The sequence below is a fragment of the Pollachius pollachius genome (genome assembly GCF_949987615.1).
Source record: "Pollachius pollachius genome assembly, chromosome: 18".
Classification (NCBI taxonomy): domain Eukaryota; kingdom Metazoa; phylum Chordata; class Actinopteri; order Gadiformes; family Gadidae; genus Pollachius; species Pollachius pollachius.
Genome location: NC_136951.1, coordinates 14,916,652 through 14,939,225, shown reverse-complemented (window position 1 = coordinate 14,939,225; position 22,574 = coordinate 14,916,652). Strand labels below are relative to the sequence as shown.

Genomic DNA, 22,574 nt, shown 5'->3' with positions numbered 1-22,574 from the left:
AGAGATGAAGAGAGGGGAGGGAGACAGAGGGATGGAGAGAGAGGAGGGACAGAGCGATGGGGAGATACGATGGAGAGAGAGGAGAGAGACAGAGGGATGGAGAGAGAGGAGAGACGGAGCGATGGGGAGATACGATGGAGAGACAGAGGGATTGAGAGAGAGGAGAGAGAGCGATGGGGAGATACGATGGAGAGACAGATGGAGAGAGAGGAAGGAGACAGAGGGAGGAGAGGGGAAAGAGGAAAGGTGGATAGAGACAGGGGTTAGAACCAGGCAATGAAAGGCGAGAGTGAGACCTGGGAGGAGGAGAGAGAGAGAGGGTGAGAGAGAGAGAGAGAGAGAGAGAGAGAGAAAGGGTGAGAGAGAGAGAGAGAGAAAGGGTGAGAGAGGGAGAGAGAGAGAGGGTGAGAGAGACAGAGAGAGAGAGAGAGAGAGAGAGAGAGAGAGGGTTGGAGAGGGAGAGAGAGGGTGAGAGAGAGGGTGAGAGAGGGAGAGAGAGGGTGAGAGAGAGAGAGAGAGAGGGTGAGAGACAGAGAGAGAGAGGGTGGGAGAGAGAAAGAGAGAGAGGGAGAGGAAGAGAGAGAGAGAGAGTGCGAGCACAACTTGTGCTGTTTCATCCGTCTAAAATGGTGGCAGGTAGCATTAGGTTGTTGGACAAGTGTGACAGGAAACAGGAAGTGAGCAGATTAGAGACGAGGCGCCACGCAACGCCATGACGCCGACATCCTTAGAAAGATCATTATTCAGATCGTTAAGGGTTAACCACGGCTCATCACTCAGAACATTGTTCGAACGAGAATGTACTGTACTTTGGCCACACACGTATTTCATTTGGATGGTGTGTGTGTGTGTGTGTGTGTGTGTGTGTGTGTGTGTGTGTGTGTGTGTGTGTGTGCGTGCGTGCGTGCGTCCCAGCACGCGTGTGTTTGTGTGTGTGTATGTGTGTGTGTAATGGCTGGTTCAGACTACACGATTTCAGACCGATTTTGCCCCGATTCGTTCGTTGCAGACAAATTTGCGAGTCGTATACGATTTTGAAAGGTCGGCGACGAGACGAGGTCTTGTAATGTGGCATGCTTGCGATCTGCGATGTTTTCGTCTGCGACGTTCGAAAACCCCACGACGAAAAGTTTGGCATGTCAGATTTTTTGGGGGAATCGCATGACGTGTCCATTGTTGACACGAGGGAACCCCGCCCCCAGTTGCGCGAGGGAACCCCGCGAACAGCTGGAGCTCACGCGCAGTGTTTACCAACTGACTTCACTGCACTACGTTGAGTACACAGTAACTACTACAAAAATGAATACGATCAATAGCAAGGAGAAGAATGCTAATAAAGAAAACGAAAGAAAATGGAACAACCTAATGGAGACAACTTTGGTTGAAATGCGGCAGACACTTCCATGTATTTTCGACGTGTCCACAAAGGAGTTCCACGATAGGGTGAACGGATACAGCCTGGCGAGAAATAGCCGACGCTGTCGACCTAGCTGGTAAGTTTGGAGCCAACAGCTGTTGACGTGCTGATAGCTATCATAACCTATCATAAACCTCAAACCGCCAGCATACTGCCTAGTGTTAGGCACTCGGGATCCATTGTTGACGCTCTGTTGCTAGGCTACGTTGTCGCTGCGGGTACTTTGTATCGCTCATGTCACGCGCAACGCAACTACTGTGAGGAGTTGCTGCATTGAGCAGATATAAAAACTCCTGGAACCTTTATGACAAAAAAGTAAAAATCATTTATGTCAGTTCTAAACCTTAGATTTTCTAAATATCTTGCAAACGTGAATGATACAAAGTAGAGAGCATCGCACCCTCGAATCGTGTAGTGTGGCCAGTCTTCCGACGAGACAAGGCCCGATTTCCTGGCTCTGTGATCGTATAGTGCGACATGTTAAATCGTGGAGGAATGTCTGAGAATCGTGTAGTCTGAACCAGCCATTAGTGTGCGTCCGTGCATGCGTGTGTGTGTGTGTGTGTGTGTGTGTGTGTGTGTGTGTGTGCGTGCGCGTGTGTCTGTGCCTGCCTGCCGCGGGGAAGACCCCCTTCGTTCCCCGCGTTCCTGGTATTTGTGAAGACCTGAGCGGGCGGGAAGGGCCCGCTGGACTGTGTACAGGACAACACGGAGACAGGTGGTGCCTGGTCGGCACACAACGTTCTACAGGCGCTCGCCCCCAGGCTCAAGAAAACGCCCAATTTGTCCGATGTTTAGCGACAACGTCTCGAGGACCTGATACGTTTTGTGCCGCGTTCCCGTCCGTTCCCGGAGTATTGTGGTCCGCTCGGCTGACTAACGAGAGTCGGGCTGGGTTTAGCTCCCCCAAGGTGGTCCCTGAATAACCCGTCCTGAAGCGGTTGTTGTTCTGATCTCATTGTCTCCTTGTTTACCTCCAGCACACCGCCGTCCGTCCAGAACAACATCCTGTCTTTAATCACCGACTTCGACTGGAAACCAGCGTTTAACTCGCCACAGGAGTTTAACTCAGCAGGAAGAGTGTTCGTGTCTGCAGAACTGCAGCGAGATATATCGAACTTAAAAATAGTCCTTAGCTTTGTGTCGTGCCTTATCCTAGTTATCTTTGTTGTATATGGGGAATGGGTTAACCTAACGATTGGTAGTGCTTGGCACATGGTTCTACGAACATCCTTACTTTACCGACAGCGATATATTGTTACTCTTTCTTCTGACAAATGTACTTATTGTGAGTCGCTTTGGCTAAAAGCGTCTGTTAAATGCCCTAAATGTGAATGAGATGTTTTCCTTTATTCAAAGTTTGATTTGATTAGGAGTGCAATACGTGCTGTCAAAAGCTGATTCGACCTATCACTTTCTGTCTTACAACCTGCGACTTATTAAACTGTGTGTCTGGCCTTTAATACGTTTGAAAGGGCCTTGATATTGTGTTTGTGATGTGTCTCAATCACTCTGTGTGTATGTTGATTTTCTATCTCTATATATCTATGTATCTCTAATGACTGTGGTCTTTTAATAGACAGGTGCCCTAGTCTAGGACTCAAATCCTTCAACCCAACAATAAGCCATGTTTTAATTCCATGTTTCTGCTCTCTGCAGTAGAAATGTGGTCAACTTAACATACTCTTGTGATTTTATTTCAGGAAATAGAAAAATATTTGTTTTTCCTATTTTAACAGGAAGCCAAGATATTACCCCAAGAATAAGGAAGGATTATACACACAAACACATTCACACACCAAACGCACACCCACACACCATATGCGTGATAACAATTGTGCCAAAAGTGGCGACACACACACACACACACACACACACACAGAGGGTATGATCCATAAATGATTTCAGACAGCTTTAAGCACTAATGTGACTTGTGTGTGTGTGTGTGTGTGTGTGTGTGTGTGTGTGTGTGTGTGTGTGTGTGTGTGTGATCTAGCTACCCTGCTGCCCAGATAACAGATTGCTGGGTATCTGGAACATGAAGAAAGTGTCACCCCTGCCAGGTATATTATGGACTGTACACATCGCTAGGCAACCGTAAGCAGGGGAGATTGCAGGTATCCACACACACACACACACACACACACACACACACACACACACACATACACACACACACACACAAGGACAGATAAATGCATTGCTTGTGTTTGGGTGTGTGTGACTGTGTTTCAACCATCTATAATTAATGTGTGTGTGTGTGTGTGTGTGTTTGCGTGCGTGCATGTGTGTTTGTGTTTGCGTTTGCGCAAAAGTGGGTGTTATAAGTGGGTGTTTAAGCTTCTTTAATTGCTTCCGTCACTAATGTTACTGTTTTGAGCTTTGTTTGTGTGTGTGTTTGTTTTTGTTTGTTTGTGTTATTCACTTACAGAAGAGTGTGTTTTGAGGTAGATAACAGTGTGACAGTGTCTCTGTATGTAATGTAACAGTATTTTGAGGTGGTGTGTGTGTGTGTGTCTGATGGTGTGTGTGTATGTGTGTGTGTCTGAGGGTGTGTGTGTGTGTGTGTCTGAGGATGTGTAATGTAACAGAATAAGGTGTGCGTGAGGGTGTGTAACGTAATAGCATAAGGTGTGCGTGTGTGTGTGTGTTTGAGAGTGTGTGTGTGTGTATGAGGGTGTAATGTAATAGCAGAAGGTGTGTCTGGGGTTGTCTGAAAAGGAGAGACTTTGGGTTCCCAGGACCAGCTGGTGTGATAGATAAGCTGCTCTGAGTTTGTCCTTCTTCGCGTGTAGAAGTCCTGAGCGTTTAAGGCTTACGGTGTGTTCAGTAGAAACAAAATAAGAAATGTACCAGTCGAGTGTAAATGAATGAATAAGTTGAAATTCAATTTTTCTTAAGGTGTGATATTTTACCACCATGTGTGAGTGTGATTAGCCGTTACAAGCCAATTTTGAAAATCTGCCTCTTCTGGCATCACAAGTGGGGCTGATTTTCAAAACGGCCTGTAACGGCTAATCACACTCACACCTGGTGGTATAAATGTCACCTTTAAGAGTTTCATATAATAACAATTTAAAAAACAAGATCATCCTGTCTGATCCCATCTTTTAACACCATTAAAACGGTCTTCCCTGTGCATCTGCGTTTGTCACATGTCCCCTGTGTTGATTGATAATCACATTCACCTGTGTTGATTGATAATCAGATTCACCTGTGTTGATTGATAATCAGATTCACCTGTGTTCCTTGGTATTGAGCTCCCCAAGTCCTGCCTCTGTTTGTCTCTGAGTAAAGGTCTGAGCCAGGTAGGAGTTTTTCGATTGCCTCCCCCTTGTTGTTGTTGAGATGTGTTTTGTGCGTGCGGTACTGACGAGGTTGTGGTGTGTTTCTGGTCCATTTTTGTGTGATTTGCCATAGCTTTCCTGTGACATTGGTGGTGTGTTTTCATGTGGTAGGCGTACAGTCTGGTGTGTGTTTTTAGAAGCAAACAACTCGACTGCCAATGACAGCCAATTTACCCAGTTAAGAAACTTAATTACACACTTCATTAAGCAAAATCTATTTTACCACTTAGATTGCAGAATCGGACCATGTTTGATGAGAGAATACCATTATCTTCTCTATTGTTGTTGACGGCAATTCATTTATCTTAAAAATGAACAAAGAACATCACCACGTACTCATGACACCGCATAGCACACGTCAGAGAGAGAGAGACCCAGGGATGGGGAGGAGAGGGAGGAGGGAACCACGGCGGGGCTGAAGGTGGGGGTGAACCGAGAAAGGGGGGAGGAGGGAACCACGACGGGGCTGAAGGTGGAGGTGAACCGAGAGAGGGGGGAGGAGACCAACCAGAAGGAGGGAGGGGTGAAGCAAGATACGGAGACTGGGATGATAAACGACGGGGAGGGAAGGGATGAGGGCCGAGAGACGAGATGGGGGAGGCTGTTAGGAGGGTGAATGGGGGGGGGGGGGGAGACTCACGGTGGTGGTCTTGACCCTCCCCCCAGGCTGGGTGCAGGTCCAACCCGAGCGGTTGACCAACAGGTCGCATCCCTCGTCCTCCAGGCACGGGAACATCTCACACCACTGCCTCTTCCTCACGATGGCCGCTGGGGGAGGGAGGGGGGGGGGGGGGGGGGAGAGAGAGAGCAGAGTTAGCATGACATCACTGTCGCCACGACATCGATGCATCATGAAGCGTCACTCTCGTCATGACCTCACAGAGCGACACTGTCGCCATGACATCACAGCTTAGCGGAGCGACACTGTCGCCATGACATCACAGCTTAACGGAGCGACACTGTCGCCATGACATCACAGCATCACGGAGCGACACGGTCGCCATGACGGCAGAACATAACAACGGTCATGACATAATACCATAACTGCCATCATGACATCATATTATATCTGCCAACATGACATCTTAGCATAACTGCCCATCACCATTATCATGAAATCATAACATACCAGCCCTCATGACATAACTGCCAATCACCATCATCATGACATCATAACATAACGGTACATAACGATCATCATCAAAGAACCTCACAGACCCACCAAACCACAAAACCTAGATCCATAAGTCAGACACACTTATAGTTGTTAACTTTTTATATCTAGTCCGACACTTTTTGTTTATTTCTGCTCATATTTAAATAATGTATCCACCTCAACATGCTTTTGTCCATTCTTTTTTCATTTGAAGGGGACATATTATACCACCAGGTGTGAGAGTGATTAGCCTTGCAAGCCGTTTCGAAAATCTGCCCCATATGACATCATATGGGGCAGATTATATGAGGGGACATATAATGTGTCCCCTTTAAACCACTGTCATGCCGCTGTGGCACCATCTGGAAACATAGCTGTGTGTGTTTGTAAGATATTATGATTTTGCTGTCAATCAAACGATGCTATGAACAAAGCAGACAGAGAGAGGGGAAGACGACGCTGATAAGAGAAGAGTGGTTCAGCCTGAGAGGAGGAGTCAAACAAATGTGTGAAGAGAAGACGAACACAGACGGGCGACCATAGAGGGAGGGATTGAGAGGGAGGTGTAGAAACACACTGGAGGAGAGAGAGAAGGGATGGTCTCAAACGGGTTCAGATAAAAAGAAGGCGTGTGGATCCCCTCTCCGAATCACTCCTGTGATTATTCCCATTCTCCCTCCTGGTACAGAGCGAGCCACCGAATAGCAGAAACTAAACACAAGAACCGCTGATGAGGCCTAACATCAGTTCCTCTCTCCCTTTTCTGTTTTTTCAGCAAAAGCCGATTCCAACAATTCATCCATTCACCCTTTCATCCATGACCCATAGTCCACACACCTGGACTCCCCGCTCCTCCGCCTCTTCCACCTCCACCTCCTCCACCTCCTCCACCTCCTCCTCCTCCTCCTCTCCACCAGGAATAAGTTCTAGGTAGGTCGCCGGCCATTTTGATTTTGATGAAGCTTTCTGGGCTTCCAGTCTATTAGCGGTTCTATCTGCTATCTGCGCTTTAGCCTGTATCTGCTTTCCATTGCTCAGGCCTTTCCGCTACAGGTCTGGACTTTCTACGAAGTCTTTGACATCTTGGTCGCAGTTTTATCGGGGTGTAATGATGTTCCTGTTCTGAAGAATCCTACGGGGGGAACCATTAAGAATTAGATGGTCTATTAAGGATTGGTGTGATACTAAAAAGTAGGCATAGAAAAAGTTGTAGTTTTGCATTACTATTTAATTGGTCCGATAAAGTGTTTACCACAACATTATGTCATTAAAAAGCCGATAAATGAAACTACGGTTAGGTTATCACCCCACCAACGTCGTTGCTTCAACTTTGGCCTACAAGCACGGTTTCGAGGCACCAGGGTTTTATTGCTAATCTTGGGAAATTACCCATAATGCACTGTGTTGGAACTGTGAAGTAACTTAATGGAACCTGATGGAAAGGAACATAATGCATCTGGAATGAGATCTGAAACACAAACATGATTCACGCGTGCAATACGCACTCATAGTGACTATAGTGAGAAAATATGATTCTGTTGATTTGTTATGTTCTGTAGAGTCTCCTACAAAGAAGCTTCTGCACTGCACCACTGGAGCTCCACTTCAGTGTCATAAGCACAAAATCTGGTCAAGAAATCCTCTGCCTCATGATGAACTAAAAGTGAACTATATCTCTCTCTCTCGCTCACTCTCGCTCTCTCTCTCTCTCTCTCTCTCTCTCTCTCTCTCTCTCCCTCGCGCGCCCTGGCAGGAACATTTCACAGTGTGTGCTTGGAAGATTAAAAGTGCCGCCTACATCAATATATTCACACATTATTAATGTATGGAGCCTTAACATGCTAATATCTGCAGAGCTTTGCATGTGTTGAACGGGTCATGTTGTGCACATTGGCCTGTCATTGGTTGGATTAGTGGCGCTGGGGCGTGTTTGGTGGTTGGTCAGAGATTGACCTGGCTGCTGTTTTAGTTCATAACTGGTGTGTGTGTGTCCTGAAAGTGTGTGTGTGTGTGTGTGTGTGTGCACGTGCATGCGTGCGTGTTATCCACGAGCAGAGAATCCACATCTATTCCTACTGATAACACTTTACATAAGAATAAAATACCTATACTTTACTAATTAAAAATTAACACAGTTTATAAATGATTACTAGACCATTAATTAACTATTAATAAATTGTTAATTGTTAGTTAATGGTTGTTACTGACTAATTATAAGACTTTATGAGACTATGTACTATGCATATTCATATACCTCCTTTAATAACACCTAAGTGTATCTATATATATCATAGATAAATATACAAATAAGAAACAATACAATATATAAAAGCCATCGCACTACACTGTGCGCTTTTGTAAAAGGTTAACCATCCACCTCGCCTTCACTTCACACACTAAGACCTGCCTAACTCCACCCTGCTGTTTAACAACGGGAGAACGAATCCATCTCACCCTTCTCAACACACAGCACGGCGGAACACAGAGGAGTGCTTGTTTTCCCTCCCTGGAGCAGACTGTGTGTAATAAAAAAAAGACAGGAGACGCACCAGAACAAATCCAGAGGCCGTTATCGGCTCGAACAGAGCGGCTACTCTAACTGACAGCTGGACGCTGATGTGGTTTATTTATTTTATTTATTGATATTAATACTCAGAGTTGCATTTTCTGCGAAGGTGGATATAAGAGAGGGTTACTGCCGGTAAAGGTCATTACTGTGTGTGTGTGTGTGTGTGTGTGTGTGTGTGTCTGTGTGTCTGTGTGTGTGCGTGTGTGCGTGTGCTTGTGTGTGTGTGTGTGAGTCGTTTCTAGACGTGTAAGTGATGATCTGATATAAGCAGGCTGTTGAAGCTAAGAATCACATTATATCTGTAATATTGCGCTTGAAAATGTAGTGATAGCATTAATAGATAATTACAGTATAATACAAAAGGAATATATTTATGAATTACGCATACAAAATATGTTGATACAAATATGTATATTCAGGCCAATTTAATCCCTTGATACTGTTAATAGTGATCACAGGTTTATTAAATCTATCTTATGAACCTGTTATTATGTATTCTGTCTGAAGTAGTAGTTAATTGTTAATTAATACTGACTTCATTATTTATAAAACATTATTCCAACATGAATTCACATTTGTAAGAAATTCATCATATTCCTAATATTTATATTCAATTATTAATACAATCATGAGAAAATGGTTAGCATTAGTTAAATATATTTTCCTGACAACCTAAACTAATCAGGAATTGCAGCATGAATTAGTGTTAAGCGTAAGATTATGCACATTGTAAATAGTTGATTTCATTAACTTGCACTTTATAAATTATCTTAGTAACCATTGTCTAAATATCTTATCAATAATTGTTAACCGATTTGTGAATAGCCTATCAGTGAGTATTCATATATAAACAATGCTTCATATAATTTATAAAATCACATTTGACATATATCATTGTATATAATATATTTTTTTAATTTTGCTCATATCCTCTTAAATAATCTAACTTCATTGTATTTCATCTTATTTTATTAGATTTATCTTAATTACATTGTGTTGATATGTCCTTTTAATTTGACTAATTTAATCAAAACAATTTTTCAGTCCGTAATTCTGTCATTTATTCCTCATCCTAGCAACTGGAGAAACCCGTTATGAATCGTACCTCGACACAGCACAAATTCTTATCCATTATGTATCATATATCATGTTTCACATTGTCAACACCCCCCTCCCCCATTTGACTGTCTACCTAGTCCTGCTTTCCTGCAGTCTGACATCTAACACAACATGTGTTGTGATGAGGTCAGGGTTAGACTGTGATAAGGTCAGGGTTAGACTGTGATGAGGTCAGGGTTAGACTGTGATGAGGTCAGCGTTAGACTGTGATGAGGTCAGGGTTAGACTGTGATGAGGTCAGGGTTAGACTGTGATGAGATAGGGTTAGACTTTGATGAGGTCAAGGTTAGACTGTGATGAGGTCAGGGTTAGACTGTGATGAGGTCAGGGTTAGACTGTGATGAGGTCAGGGTTAGACTGTGATGAGGTCAGGGTTAGACTATGATGAGGTCAGGGTTAGACTGTGATGAGGTCAGGGTTAGACTGTGATAAGGTCGGGGTTAGACTCTGATGAGGTCAGGGATAGACGGTGATGAGGTCAGGGTTAGACTGTGATGAGGTCAGGGTTAGACTGTGATGAGGTCAGGGTTAGACTGTGATGAGATCAGGGTTAGTAGATACTTGACGATCTGAATCTAGATCTAGATATATAGATGAGGCAGATGATCCAGACATATAAATGAGCTAGATGATGGTGATGGTCCAGATCTTCTGCTGCGATGCGTCATCACTCAGAGCTGACCAGCTCTGATCTGCCCGCTCAGCAGTATCACATGCTGCTGATCCTTGACATTAGATATGCCCTGACTGCGCTTTTATTTTAAAAACGCCACCTTTTGAAATGATATGGTCAGTGTGCATACAGATGTAGGGTGGGAAAAGCACACAGTGTACATAAAGATCATACACACAACCTCATCCCCAACTCTGGGGAAGTCAGCTGTTTGGAAAGCTGCTTAGACGATTAGTTTTGTTTCTAGTGTTGCACTGCGTCAAGTGTGTGCGTGTGTGTGTGTGCGCGTGTTTGTGTGTGCGTGTGCATCTGTTGTGTGTATCTAGGGGAGACTAGTAAACAGCTCTCTAACTGAACATTGAACATCATCATCATCATTAAGGACCTGCAGTGTCTCTCTCACGCACACACACACACGCACACACACACACACACACACACACACACACACCATTGCTGGCCATTAAAGTGCACAGGAGACAGACTGACGTAGATCAAATGTGATTTTCTCTGATCATGAGAACCCTCTCACCCGCTTATCCCCTCTGCCCCCATCCTTACATCCGCTCTTCTATTCATCCTCTCATCCATACATCCCTTTCTCCATTCATTCTATCCTCCTCTCATCCTCCTCCCAGAAACACAGACGAGGAAGAAGAGGAGGTGGGAGAGGAGAGAGGTGAAAGGAGAGGAGGTGAGAGAGGAGAGGACAGGAGAGAGGAGAGGACAGGAGAGAGAGAGAGAGAGAGAGAGGACAGGAGAGAGGAGATGAGGAAAGAGAAGAAAAGAGAGAGAAGAAGAGAGAGGAGACAGGAGAGGAGAGAGGAGAGAAGGAGAGATAATAAAGGAGAGGAGAGTATAGCAGATTAGAGGTAATAAGGGCAGAGCAGAGAGGAGATAAGTAGAGAGAGGAGATGACGGAGGGGAGAAGAGGGGAGATAGAGGAGGAGAAGGGGCTGAAAGGACAGCGGAGACATGAGGAGGGGATGGAAAGAAGAGGAGGGATTAGGAGATGGAGGATGAAGAGAGGGATGAGAGAAGAGATAAGAGGATGAGAGAGGAGAGGAAAAGGAGTAGAGAGGGAGGAGGAGGAGAGAAGGTGGACTTTGTAGGAGTCTGTGACTGTAGGAGGATGGAACATAATCAGTCCACAGCTCATCTGATAAACAACTATTTTGCATGTACTCTATTCCTCCTTTTGTACCAGTTTTCCTTTACACCACTCCTCTCCACCTCCCTTATCTCACCCCCTACCGCCTTCTCCCAACCTGCTTTCTCCCCTCCTCCTCTCTCCCCTTCTCCTCTCTGCCTTTTGTCCTCTCTTATATGTTGCCTCCCCCTTGTCTCTCCTCGTCTCCCCCTCCCTTCTCTCCATTTACCCTCTTTCCTCCTCCTCCTCCTGCCTCTTCTCCGTTAACCCTCTATCCTCTCTTCTCCTCCTCTCTCCCCTCTGTCTACCCTCTCTCCTCCTCCTCTCCCCTCCTCTCTCTAACCATCAGCTCATAATAATAATAATAATGAGGAGAGGCTTGTGTCCCCACCGAGAGAGGAAACAAGCTGAATGACATTTACAAATCCCAGCTGTGTGTGTATGTGAGTGTTTATGTGCCTGTGTGTGTGTGTGTGTGTGTGTGTTTGTGTGTGTTTATGTGTGTGTGTGTGTGTGTGTGTGTGTGTGTGTGTGTGTGTGTGTGTGTGTGGGCTCGCGCGTGCCCCTATTTGCTCGTCTTCATCACTGTCGCCGTGACGATGGCGTGTATGAATATATGGCGAGAGTTTAACGAGCCTGGCGACAAACAAAAGGCAGAGTTCCTGACCGGGCCGGTAAATCAGAGAGCCGCCGGTTCAGAATCAACAGCCTCCTGAACACCAACTGAACTGTCTCTTACACTGGGGCCTCGAGGGCCCCCCCTCCCCGTGGTGACACACGTACACACACACACACACAGACAAAGAGACAAAGACACACACAGAGACCCACACACACACACGCGCAAACGCGTCGGAACGTCCTTCCGCGGGACAGCTCACCTTTGGTCGTCCTGGGGACGGGTGTTGTGTGTATTCTGTCAGGGGTGGTATGGGGACGGGGGGACAGGGGGCGGGGGGGCTCCTGGTCAGTGTTTCCATTGGTCGTCGTGACTACTGCTGCAGCGGTTATTTGGGTATCTTAAATCTATAAATAAACGCTCCTTAACGCCCTCTGTATGGCGGGGTCGGTGGGTGGGGTGGGGGGCGGGGTTCAGCCCCGGGTGGGACTGCGTGTCTGATCACAGCAGGAGGCCGTTCCGGAGAGGAGGGACGTGCTCGCGTGTGAGTGAACCCTGGCTTTTATAGCGGCCCCTCGAGTGACTCCTCCATCTCCCCCTCCCCTCTGTCTCTCCTCTCCCTCTCTCCTCTCTCCCCCTGTCCCTCCTCTCTCCCCCCTGTCTCTCCTCTCTCCCCTCTGTCTCTCCTCCTCCTCTCTCCTCTCTCCTTCTCCTCTCTCCCCCTGTCTCTCCTCTCCCCCCCTGTCTCTCCTCTCTCCCCGCTGTCTCTCCCTCCCCTCTGTCACTTTTCTCTCCTCTCTCCCCCTGTCTCTCCTCTCTCCCATCTGTCTCTCCCTCCCCTCCTCTCTCCCCTCTGTCTCTCCTCTCTCCCCTCTGTCTCTCTCTCCTCCTCCTCTCTCCTTCTCCTCTCTCCCCGTCTCTCCTCTCCCCTCTGTCTCTCTCTCCTCCTCCTCTCTCCTTCTCCTCTCTCCCCCTGTCTCTCCTCTCCCCTCTGTCTCTCTCTCCTCCTCCTCTCTCCTTCTGCTCTCTCCCCACTGTCTCTTCTCTCTCCCTTCTGTCTCTCCCGTGGTGACGTCACACATACAGCTGGGTAACACGGTGACATCATCACCGTGGAGGAGATGACAGATCGTCGCTTCGTGACGTTTCACGTTCAGCGTGTAAGAGGCGAAAGAGATATGAACGTGTTAAGGAAAAGGTCACTTTGCGTAAAAAGCCTGGTCTGAACGACCGACTGTAAGTAACAGCATAGTTGGTACAAACCACGGACTATACCAAACCAGACGTAAATGGCAAATAAGTGGACTGCATTCATACAGCGTTTTTCTCATCAGTGGCAACTCAAAGCACTTTACAATATCGCCTAACAATCACCCATTCAGGCACACATTCACACATCGAAGGCGGTTTTAGTCACGCAAGGCGACAGCCAGCTCGTCGGGAGCAGTTAGAGTGAGGTGTCTTGCTCAGAGACACCTCGACACTCGACGCTAGGTAGAGCTTGGGGATGGGACTAACAACCTTCCGGTTACCAGCCAACCCACTCTACCTCCTGAGCCACATGGAGCCATAGCGTAGTGTCTGCGACTTCACTCATTGGTCAGGCACAGCGGTTATGAAGGCGGAGCTTGACCTCCTGAGGAACTTTAGCATTCTGTTCAACCTGCCACTGGGAACATCCATGTTTGGCCCAGTTAAGCATGGGACAGGAAGGCCACCTCTCACCAGTCTTTAACCAGAACTCATTCATCTCCAACCCTCACAAGCCTCCTGAGATCATCCAGATATTCAAGTTTTCACAAAGAATATCTGGCCTGAGCTGGGCAGGGAGGGATTTCCAAATATGGGCGCAACCTCACGTTGCTGAAAGAACCCCAGCCAATCAGATATCAGATAAGAGAACTAAGAGACGCTCTCGCTTTCTGCTCGCTTCATTATTTTTGTTCACACCAAATTCGGTTCAGTCACATACTTTCCTTCTGACAAAAGCCTACCGTGCAGATTTCTGGCCGTCTTTCATTGTCATTAATCACTCTATTTCGGTTTAAGAGACGGATTTGATTGTTGTGTCGATTGCAACACTATCCTGCAGTGCTCCTTGTTCATAGGGAACTTTTTTTTTTAAAGCAGGCTTTTCATTGGCTCGAGGCCAGGCTGGACTGCAGAGAGAAGCAGTATTGCGAGATCTGAATGATCTCACGAGGCTAATCCTCCATAGCTTTGACTGGAATTAAACTGTCAAACCTTGCGAGTTATACAACATGAAGACGAACTAGCCACTGGGATCCAAACCAAAACACGTAAATGTAAAATACTCGTCTTTGTATTACCAGAGTGATATATTACTTTTCCCCTGTTGACGTAAAGTGACAGCTGATCATTCCATTGAGGATTTGCTTTGGCCTATTTTGCCTTTATGGACAGGAAGGTGAGATTGAAACCGAGACAATAACATGCTGCAAATGACCACATTCTGGTATCGGACCTGAGTGGGTGACAGAATTACAGTGGGAGTCACCAAGTTGCCCTGATGGTGTGTCATTCTGAAACCAAGGATCAGCGAAACGCCGTTTTGAAACTACATGAAAGTCCCTTCTGCATGAGCAATCAGAAAAACACAATCAGACCACCATGGCTGCCGCTCGCTACAAATACACTGCAGAAGACGGAGTGTGTGGCTATGCGGGGTGGATCAGAGGGTCTTATAGCTGAAAAGGCTTTGTGTATTGTTACCCCTGGTGTTAGTGCTGGTGTGTGTGGATGCAAGGCATCATTGTTCCCCCTCAGAGCTGGAAGCTAACCAAACATGCTTCGGGCTAGCCTATTTCATTGTTGTGTGTGTGTGTGTGTGTGTGTGTGTGTGTGTGTGTGTGTGTGTGTGTGTGTGTGATCATTGTCATTGTGTGTGTGTGTTCACCTGCCAGCCTCCAGGTATTTGAGATATCATTCACTCGCAGATGTGCCCTGACATTTCGTCACAACACCAGCATGTACACACACACACACACACATGGAGACACACACAGTGACACACACACACATGGAGACACAGACATACACACACACAGCCTGGGGACAAACACTGGTAAAACCCGTCTGAGTTAGAAAGGATCATTTGTCGAGTCTGATAAACATCGGTATTTCTCATTACCTTTACGTTGTCTACAGACAGACATCTGCTACAGCAGTGGCTAACGCTACATCAGCCGCTAACAGCTGACAGGTACGCCCTCAGGCACCTTGCTAGCACGACACTAGCTGATGCAACAGGCTGGAGGCTACAGCAGCACAAATGCCTCATCAGGGCTCATTGGATATCAAGCTTCGAGCTAACTAGGATTTTACTGGGCTAATGTGGCTTGTGGCTGGTGTGCCAATAGCTGACCCAGAACATGTTAACGGTAATGCTAACAACTATTCAACAACTAAAAGATGGTAAGAAATTATGTACCGTGGTCTAATGGTCATAGTCATAGTATTTCACTATTTCATGAGATTTGATGAGACACAGACAGTCACTGAAAGGTCAGTCACATTCAGTTTGAATAATGCAGTCGTCTGCCTCCTCTGGCGATGTTAACATTGTTCCATTTTCGTGTTTCATTAATTTGTTCTACCCTCATTGTGCATATAGACATAATGTAAGAATATACAATTACAGTTGTTATTCATCTTATTCATGTTCTAATGCGTCTTTTTAAAATTTGTATGACGTCCGGTGCCTCGGCTGTGAACTCTGTGATGAATGACAAGAACGCACACATCGCCTTCAGCCCCGCACCAGAATAAACTCACTCGCTATAGTTAGCACACGAGCGCACGCACACGGTCACAACCAAACACACGCATACAGACACGCACACACACAAATATAGTTTTACACATACCTGCATTCACACATTTTCTCCATACATCCCTCAATGTCCTTGCTTTGTGGGTTTGCGTGTGTGTTTTGGTAGCCTTGCGACTGCATGTGCAACGTGTTGTATTTATATGTGAGCATGTACAATGGTTATCTGTAGTTAAACATGCATGCATAAAAACATGCACACACACACACACGCGCACACACACACACACACACACACACACACACACACACACACAGACACACACACACACACACACGTGCCATCCTTAAGCTCTGGTAACACAAACACAGCTCAAAGTGAACTCTAATAATAGCAATAAGTGATAAATAACTCGTCAGTTCCCCCCCCCCCCTTCCTCATCTCTGCGGTGGGCTCGTTAGCCTGATTGACCTCTGCGTCCAAACTAATGCTCCTTCCATTATACATAACCTTTCATGCTAAGCATGTTTATTCCCCGGTCACCCCCACACGAGGTCCTCAGAGTGACTCCAGCCTGGGCTCTGTACCAGAGGATCCCCCCCCCCACACACACACACACACACACACACACACACACACACACACCCCACGGTCCGTTTGTTTGACCGCTGCACGGAATTTGATCACGCATTTTGATTCCTTCCTAAATTGATGAAACATAAATTTATTTATTTTTGTTAATTATTTTACAAGATTGTCACAGTCATCTACGTGTGTGTGTGTGTGTGTGTGTGTGTGTGTGTGTGTGTGTGTGTGTCAGGGTATATTCCAGAACAAAACAACGATTTTAATTGGGATGACTTCCCCATTAGGGAATACAAGAAACACAACAATTAAACAAAAATAAATCCAAAATAATTGCTCTGTTTTCATTAATGGAAATATAAAAAAATAATAACTTGTAAATCTAAATGTATCGGTTCATATATATATGAACACAAGTGTGTGTGTATGTGTGTGTGTGTGTGTGAGTGTATTGAATTGACACTAACGAAATTATAACATAGTACATTTTTCTTTGCTAGTGTCCCTCGAGATTAGAAAGATTAGGTTAAGATTGAATTTTATTCCAAGAAGTTGGAATAAAAAATAATCAACTAATGAGGGTTATAAATGTTCAAATACATTTTTATTGAATGCATTTCATTCATGAGAATACATGCATATGATGCGTTATGATATATACATTGTGACTAAACTGAGATATTCACTCCATGATTAACTTTGAAACCAGGAGTCAGTCGGGAATGTTTTGGTTCAGAGACGGAGTCGCCGAGATTCCTCTGATCAATCACAGACTCGAACCCTTGCTCAAACGCACCTAGTTTCTGGCGACTCCATGTGAACACCTTTCTCTCGCAGAAGGTTTAAAAGTATTTCATGAACGGTGTCTTGTTACTATGGAGACATGTTCCCAGGATTGTACAAAGCCTCACATTAATACCACAGTATTCACTGGTTGTATTCCAAGGAGTGATAGGGTGATGCGTAGCTCGTGAACGCATTTGGAATGTTCTTAATGACGGCAGAGAAACAAAGGTCATTCTATCACTTATTTTGTCACAAAGAAGTCCAGTAACAGGCTTGGATCCTTATTAGTTATCTTTACTCGCCGTGTGTGTGTATGTGTGTGTGTGTGTGTGTGTCAGGGTCAGGGTCAGGAGTTCATGTAAACCATATTTCATTTTAGTTTATTCCCAGAAAAATCATCCAATTAGGGTTAGAAATGTTCAAATGCAATTTTAATGAATGCATTTCATTTAATTCAAACACTCGAGATTTGAAAAATCATTATAAATGAATTGCCACTTTTATTGCTAACCACATTTTTGACATTTTCAAACCATCAGGAGAATTTTTATGATTAAACATAAACACACTGAGGAGGAACATCCCTTGGCACACACAAACACACACAATAACACGCGCACACACACACACAGACATGCACACACAAACAATTAGGACATACACCTCGACCCTTTTGACATCGACACTGTTGCTCATTGCTGGTAAAAAAAACAACAATTATCTTTAAACTTTCAAATTTAATCTATGCATTATTGTCTTACCCAAGAACTTTTAATGTTTGTTAATGCACCAGTTAATGTTTGTGGTTTTGTTAGTTTAACATACACACACACACGCACGCGCACACACACACACACACACACGCACGCACACACACACACACACACACACACACACACACACACACACACACACACACACACACACACACACACACACACACACACACACACACACACACACACACACACACACACACACACAGCTAGTCGAGTATGCATGCTACTGTGATTCTATGCTAATCACGTAATGAATGAAAGAACCGGATGAAAGTGAAAGAGGTTATCATATTAAATATATTAAAAAAAAATCATTTTCTTCATTTAAAATGCTTAACGTGTCTCGTGTTCCTTCCCGCAGACGGTGAAACATAATGCGATGGAAAAGCTTTTAAAGGTTTAATTATCAAACTAGTTTTGCCTTCAGCGCCAAGCCCTGTGTCGACATAATTAATAAATACACGCTCTCCAATTAAGACCATTCACCATGCTTTTATACCCAGAGCCCGGCAGAACCATAAAAGATTCATACAACACTCATACAACATCAGATCCAGTTTTCATCATGTCTGTTTGTTTGAATTAGCCTCTTCAGTCAAGAGGGGGGAAAAACAGAACAATGCCAAATGATTTTTTAGGCGCAGCTCTCATGTCTCGTTGAAGACCTTTTCTCTCTCTGTTCTCACCGCAAATTAAACTTCATTACTCTGCCCTTGTCTGCGGATGCTACCTTTTGTGTGTGTCTGTCTGTGTGTGTGTGTGTGTGTGTGTGTGTGTGTGTGTGTGTGTGTAAGTGTGAGGCTGAATATGGCCATAGGGGGTCATAGACCATGGTCCGAATCACGCTAAGACCACCTGTCTAAATTCACAGTCTCAACCCTTATTGGGGGACAAGCGGGGAACATTTTAAAGAATAACCGGTCCCAGCAGGTTCGGCCTCCTGAAGGTCTCCTCTCTCTCTCCCCGCCCCCCCCCCCCCCCACACACACACACACACACACCCCACGGCGATGGTTTCAATCAGAGTACTGCTGTTCCTAAGATGGGGGGTGGATAGACAGGGAGGGAGGAAGTGAGAAGGAGGCTGAGAGGGTGAGAGAGAAACAGAGGGGAGAGAGAGAGAGAGAGAGAGAGAGAATGTTAGAACAACAGTAATGAGAAGAGGGAGAGAAAGGGGGAGAAAGAGCTTGAGAGAGATGAAGACCCCATGCTGACCTACTTACGGCGGCTGTGTGACTGATAACCGTGGTGCAGGCCGTCACATCCCCTTATTGAGATGACAAATGCAGTGATTCACAGCTAGGAACATTTCTTCTTCTGTGTTTAGAGGAGTGCCCCCCATCCTGCTACTGCACACCCTCCCCTCCTCAAAATACCTCTCTGCTCCTGTATTGACCCTCCTTTCTCCTTCTCTACATTTTCTCCTCCTACTCTGCCTAAGAACAGCAACACCTTAAACTCTAATAACACTCCTTCCTTTTCCTCCTCTCCTCCTCTTTAAACTGTCGTGACAGAAAACAGAAAGAGGCAAGTGTATACACACACAGGAATACATGTGGATGACTTTGTCTTTTTAGAACAAAACGCTGACACACACACACACACACACACACACACACACACACACACACACACAGGCCTCCAAGCCCCCCCGTTTGCTGTAAATGGGCTGATTGACAGATCTGAATCTCACTTCATCACGTCCTGATTCCATCTTCGAGAGATTCTATCAAACTCAGAAAGTTTAGCCAGAGTTTCTCCTTCCCAGCATGCATCTGGGTGGCTGACAGCGGTCTGCCTTCACAATAATGGTACGGTTAACACTAGATAATGCAGTAATTAGCATTAACTGACAATTAACTTGCAGTTAGATAATTATCTGGTGATCATTTAGTAAAGGTGTTCATGTTAACTAAGGTAATAATTTAAACATAAGTTAAACAACATTACCTTAGTAAACATAAACAACATTAGTAAACATCAAGATAAACTTAACTATTAAATTGTTATTACTGCATGGCATTTTTTAAATTAATTGTTAATAATCGTACCATTATTTTTAATTGCTCTAATTGACCCTAAACTGTTGATGGTTCGAATCCAGACACGTTGAGAGTTGGACGCCTGACGCTGAGCGGTAATGGGTGTGTGAGTGGCGGGTGCAAACTCCATGTTCTTCATGACATCTGAACTCACTGTATGTCACCCAAGGGTCTACTAAATGCTTTAAACAGTTTTACAGCCGCAGTGCCATTGAGCAAGGCAGGGTTAGGTTAGCGGTTATGGGAGGGTTGAGCAGTGGTGAATCAGCTGCCCCAGTGCCCTCCCATAGAGGGTGTGTGCGTGTGTGTGTATGTGTGTGTGTGTGTGTGTGTCTAGGTGCGTTGCGTAACACACTGCATGCGCGTGATTTAAAATGGTGGAATGTGGTAACCATGTTTTTCACCATTGATGGAAATACATACAGAATAGACCAGGCAATAATAACGCCAATACAACGACAAACGCACGCACCGATAATTACAAAATCACCAAAATAATGTATGAATATGAGTGTTTGTGTGTGTGTATTGTTTTTTGTGTACTAAATAAATATATATATATATATATATATATATATATATATATATTTATATAAGTGTGTGTGTTTCTTGACATTTAGTTGGATGAAGGCAAATCAATAGCAAAGGTCATTGGAGTAATTCGCTTCGGCTTGTTGAGACCCAACCACTTCCTCCCTTTCCTTATCCTCCCGCCTCTCATCGAGATAGAGAGGTGGAGAGAGAGGGAGAGAGAGAGGTGGAGAGAGAGGGAGCGAGAGAGGTGGAGAGAGAGGGAGAGGGAGAGCAAGAGAGAGAGAGAGAGGGTGGAGAGAGAGGGAGAGGGAGAGCAAGAGAGAGAGAGAGAGAGAGAAAGAGAGAGGGAGAGAGGGAGAGAGGGAGTGAGGGAGTGAGGGAGTGAGGGAGTGAGAGAGCGAGAGAGAGAGGGGGAGTGAGAGAGAGAGAGAGAGAGAGAGAGAGGGAGAGCGAGAGAGAGAGAGAGGGGGAGTGAGAGAGAGAGAGCACATATCTATCTCTCCTGGAGACAGAAACTCTACTTCATTTTCGTAGTTGTTTGCTTTCAGAGAATCTGTGTATTAAAGGGAATATGTGATGTAAGCTATCTCATATATAATAGAGAATAGATGATAGACTGAAGCAATCTCTTTATTCTCCATTGTTCTTGACAGCCAGACTCTATCTTTGACGAAAAATGTAAGTCCTCCATTCTGTAAATTGTAGTGTGGGGAATTTAGCATAATATAGTATAGTATTCATTTAATGTTTTAATGTACGTTTAACCCCATGAATATAACAATTGTTTGTGTTTCCGTTTTGTTGAGGATGGTAACGTTGATCGCCTGCCATTCTGGCTCCTATTGTGTATTTTTAACGCTAATGACCGTTCAGCGTTGCAGCCAGCTGCAGCCTGGACGTTGGGTGTAGTTTCTGAGCAGCTCTGTTGTAACAGGGGCTGCAGGTAGAAGGGCCACAGCGCTGTTGGCTTGGCTTGTGTTTAGAGGAGTGCCCCCCCCCCTCTACTCCTCTTTTGACCCTCCCCCTCCTCCTGCTACTGTACTCCTCCTCCTCCTCCTCCTCCTCCTCAAGAGACACCTTCCTCTCTACTCCTCTATTGACAGTCCTTTCTCCTTCCCTTCTCTCCATTTTCTCCTCCCACCTCCTTCTCTTCATTATTGTCCTTTGTACTTCTCTTGCCCTGTATCTCCTCTCTCCTTCTCCTCCTCCTATTTCACTGATTTGAATAGTATCGTCATATTCATAATTGTTTTAAGAAGACAGAGGAAGAGGAAATATGCAGGTGTTTTTTCAGGGTTTTCTTTTACATTAAAGGAAAAGCCATCTCTTGACGTGTTTAATGATTCTGTTAAGGTATTTAAAAGCATTTGACAGTTTAATAAAAAAGCATTTGACAGTTTAATAAAACTGAAAGACGTCTTAACAATTTGTCAAATCCGTTCCTCAGTAAATTAATTATGCACGATTCCAATGGCCACATGACAGGTCACATGTCAAAACCAACCCCGCATGACGGTTAAATGTAATGCCAAAGCTTTTCACTTAAAGTTTCTTAAGATGTTATTAATTAATTCTTCAATGGTATGTGTATGACAGGTAACATTATCTTGGTTATTTTAAAGTTGTCCTAACATATTCATTGACAGGCAATGTAATCTCAGTTTCTGTCAAGTTGTCGTAACAAAGACAACTTTGCATTAAAAATGACATAATTCCCTGAATGACACTTAATGACATAGACATTGATAAGGACTGGTGACAGACCTCAGGCCAGTTCTCTGCACGTCCCTTTAAATAACGTGTTACCTTGTTCTGCGTCTGGGTCACAGGGAGGAAGAACTCATTGATGATTAGTTTCACCCTTCACCTTAAGTTTCACCTTATTCATCCTCTGGTCATGGGGTTAACTGTTGTGATTGGTTCACAGAAGATAAGGCATTTTCCCCAAATTATTGAATATATAAATTCATAAGAATGTGATGCCTATGGTTAAATGAGTTTTGCCAT

At 44.9% G+C, this 22,574-nt stretch overlaps 1 protein-coding gene across 1 annotated transcript in view; it reads right to left on the bottom strand.

The window, feature by feature from the left end:
- LOC307089586 (chemokine-like protein TAFA-5) overlaps positions 1-22,574 on the bottom strand; it is a gene marked incomplete at both ends in the record, with an annotated part of 90,038 nt that overhangs the window by 14,512 nt on the left and 52,952 nt on the right. Inside the window, one exon of the mRNA XM_079755935.1 lies at positions 5,401-5,532. Coding sequence (XP_079612061.1) covers positions 5,401-5,532 — 132 coding nt within the window. The remainder of the gene's footprint in view (positions 1-5,400; positions 5,533-22,574) is intronic.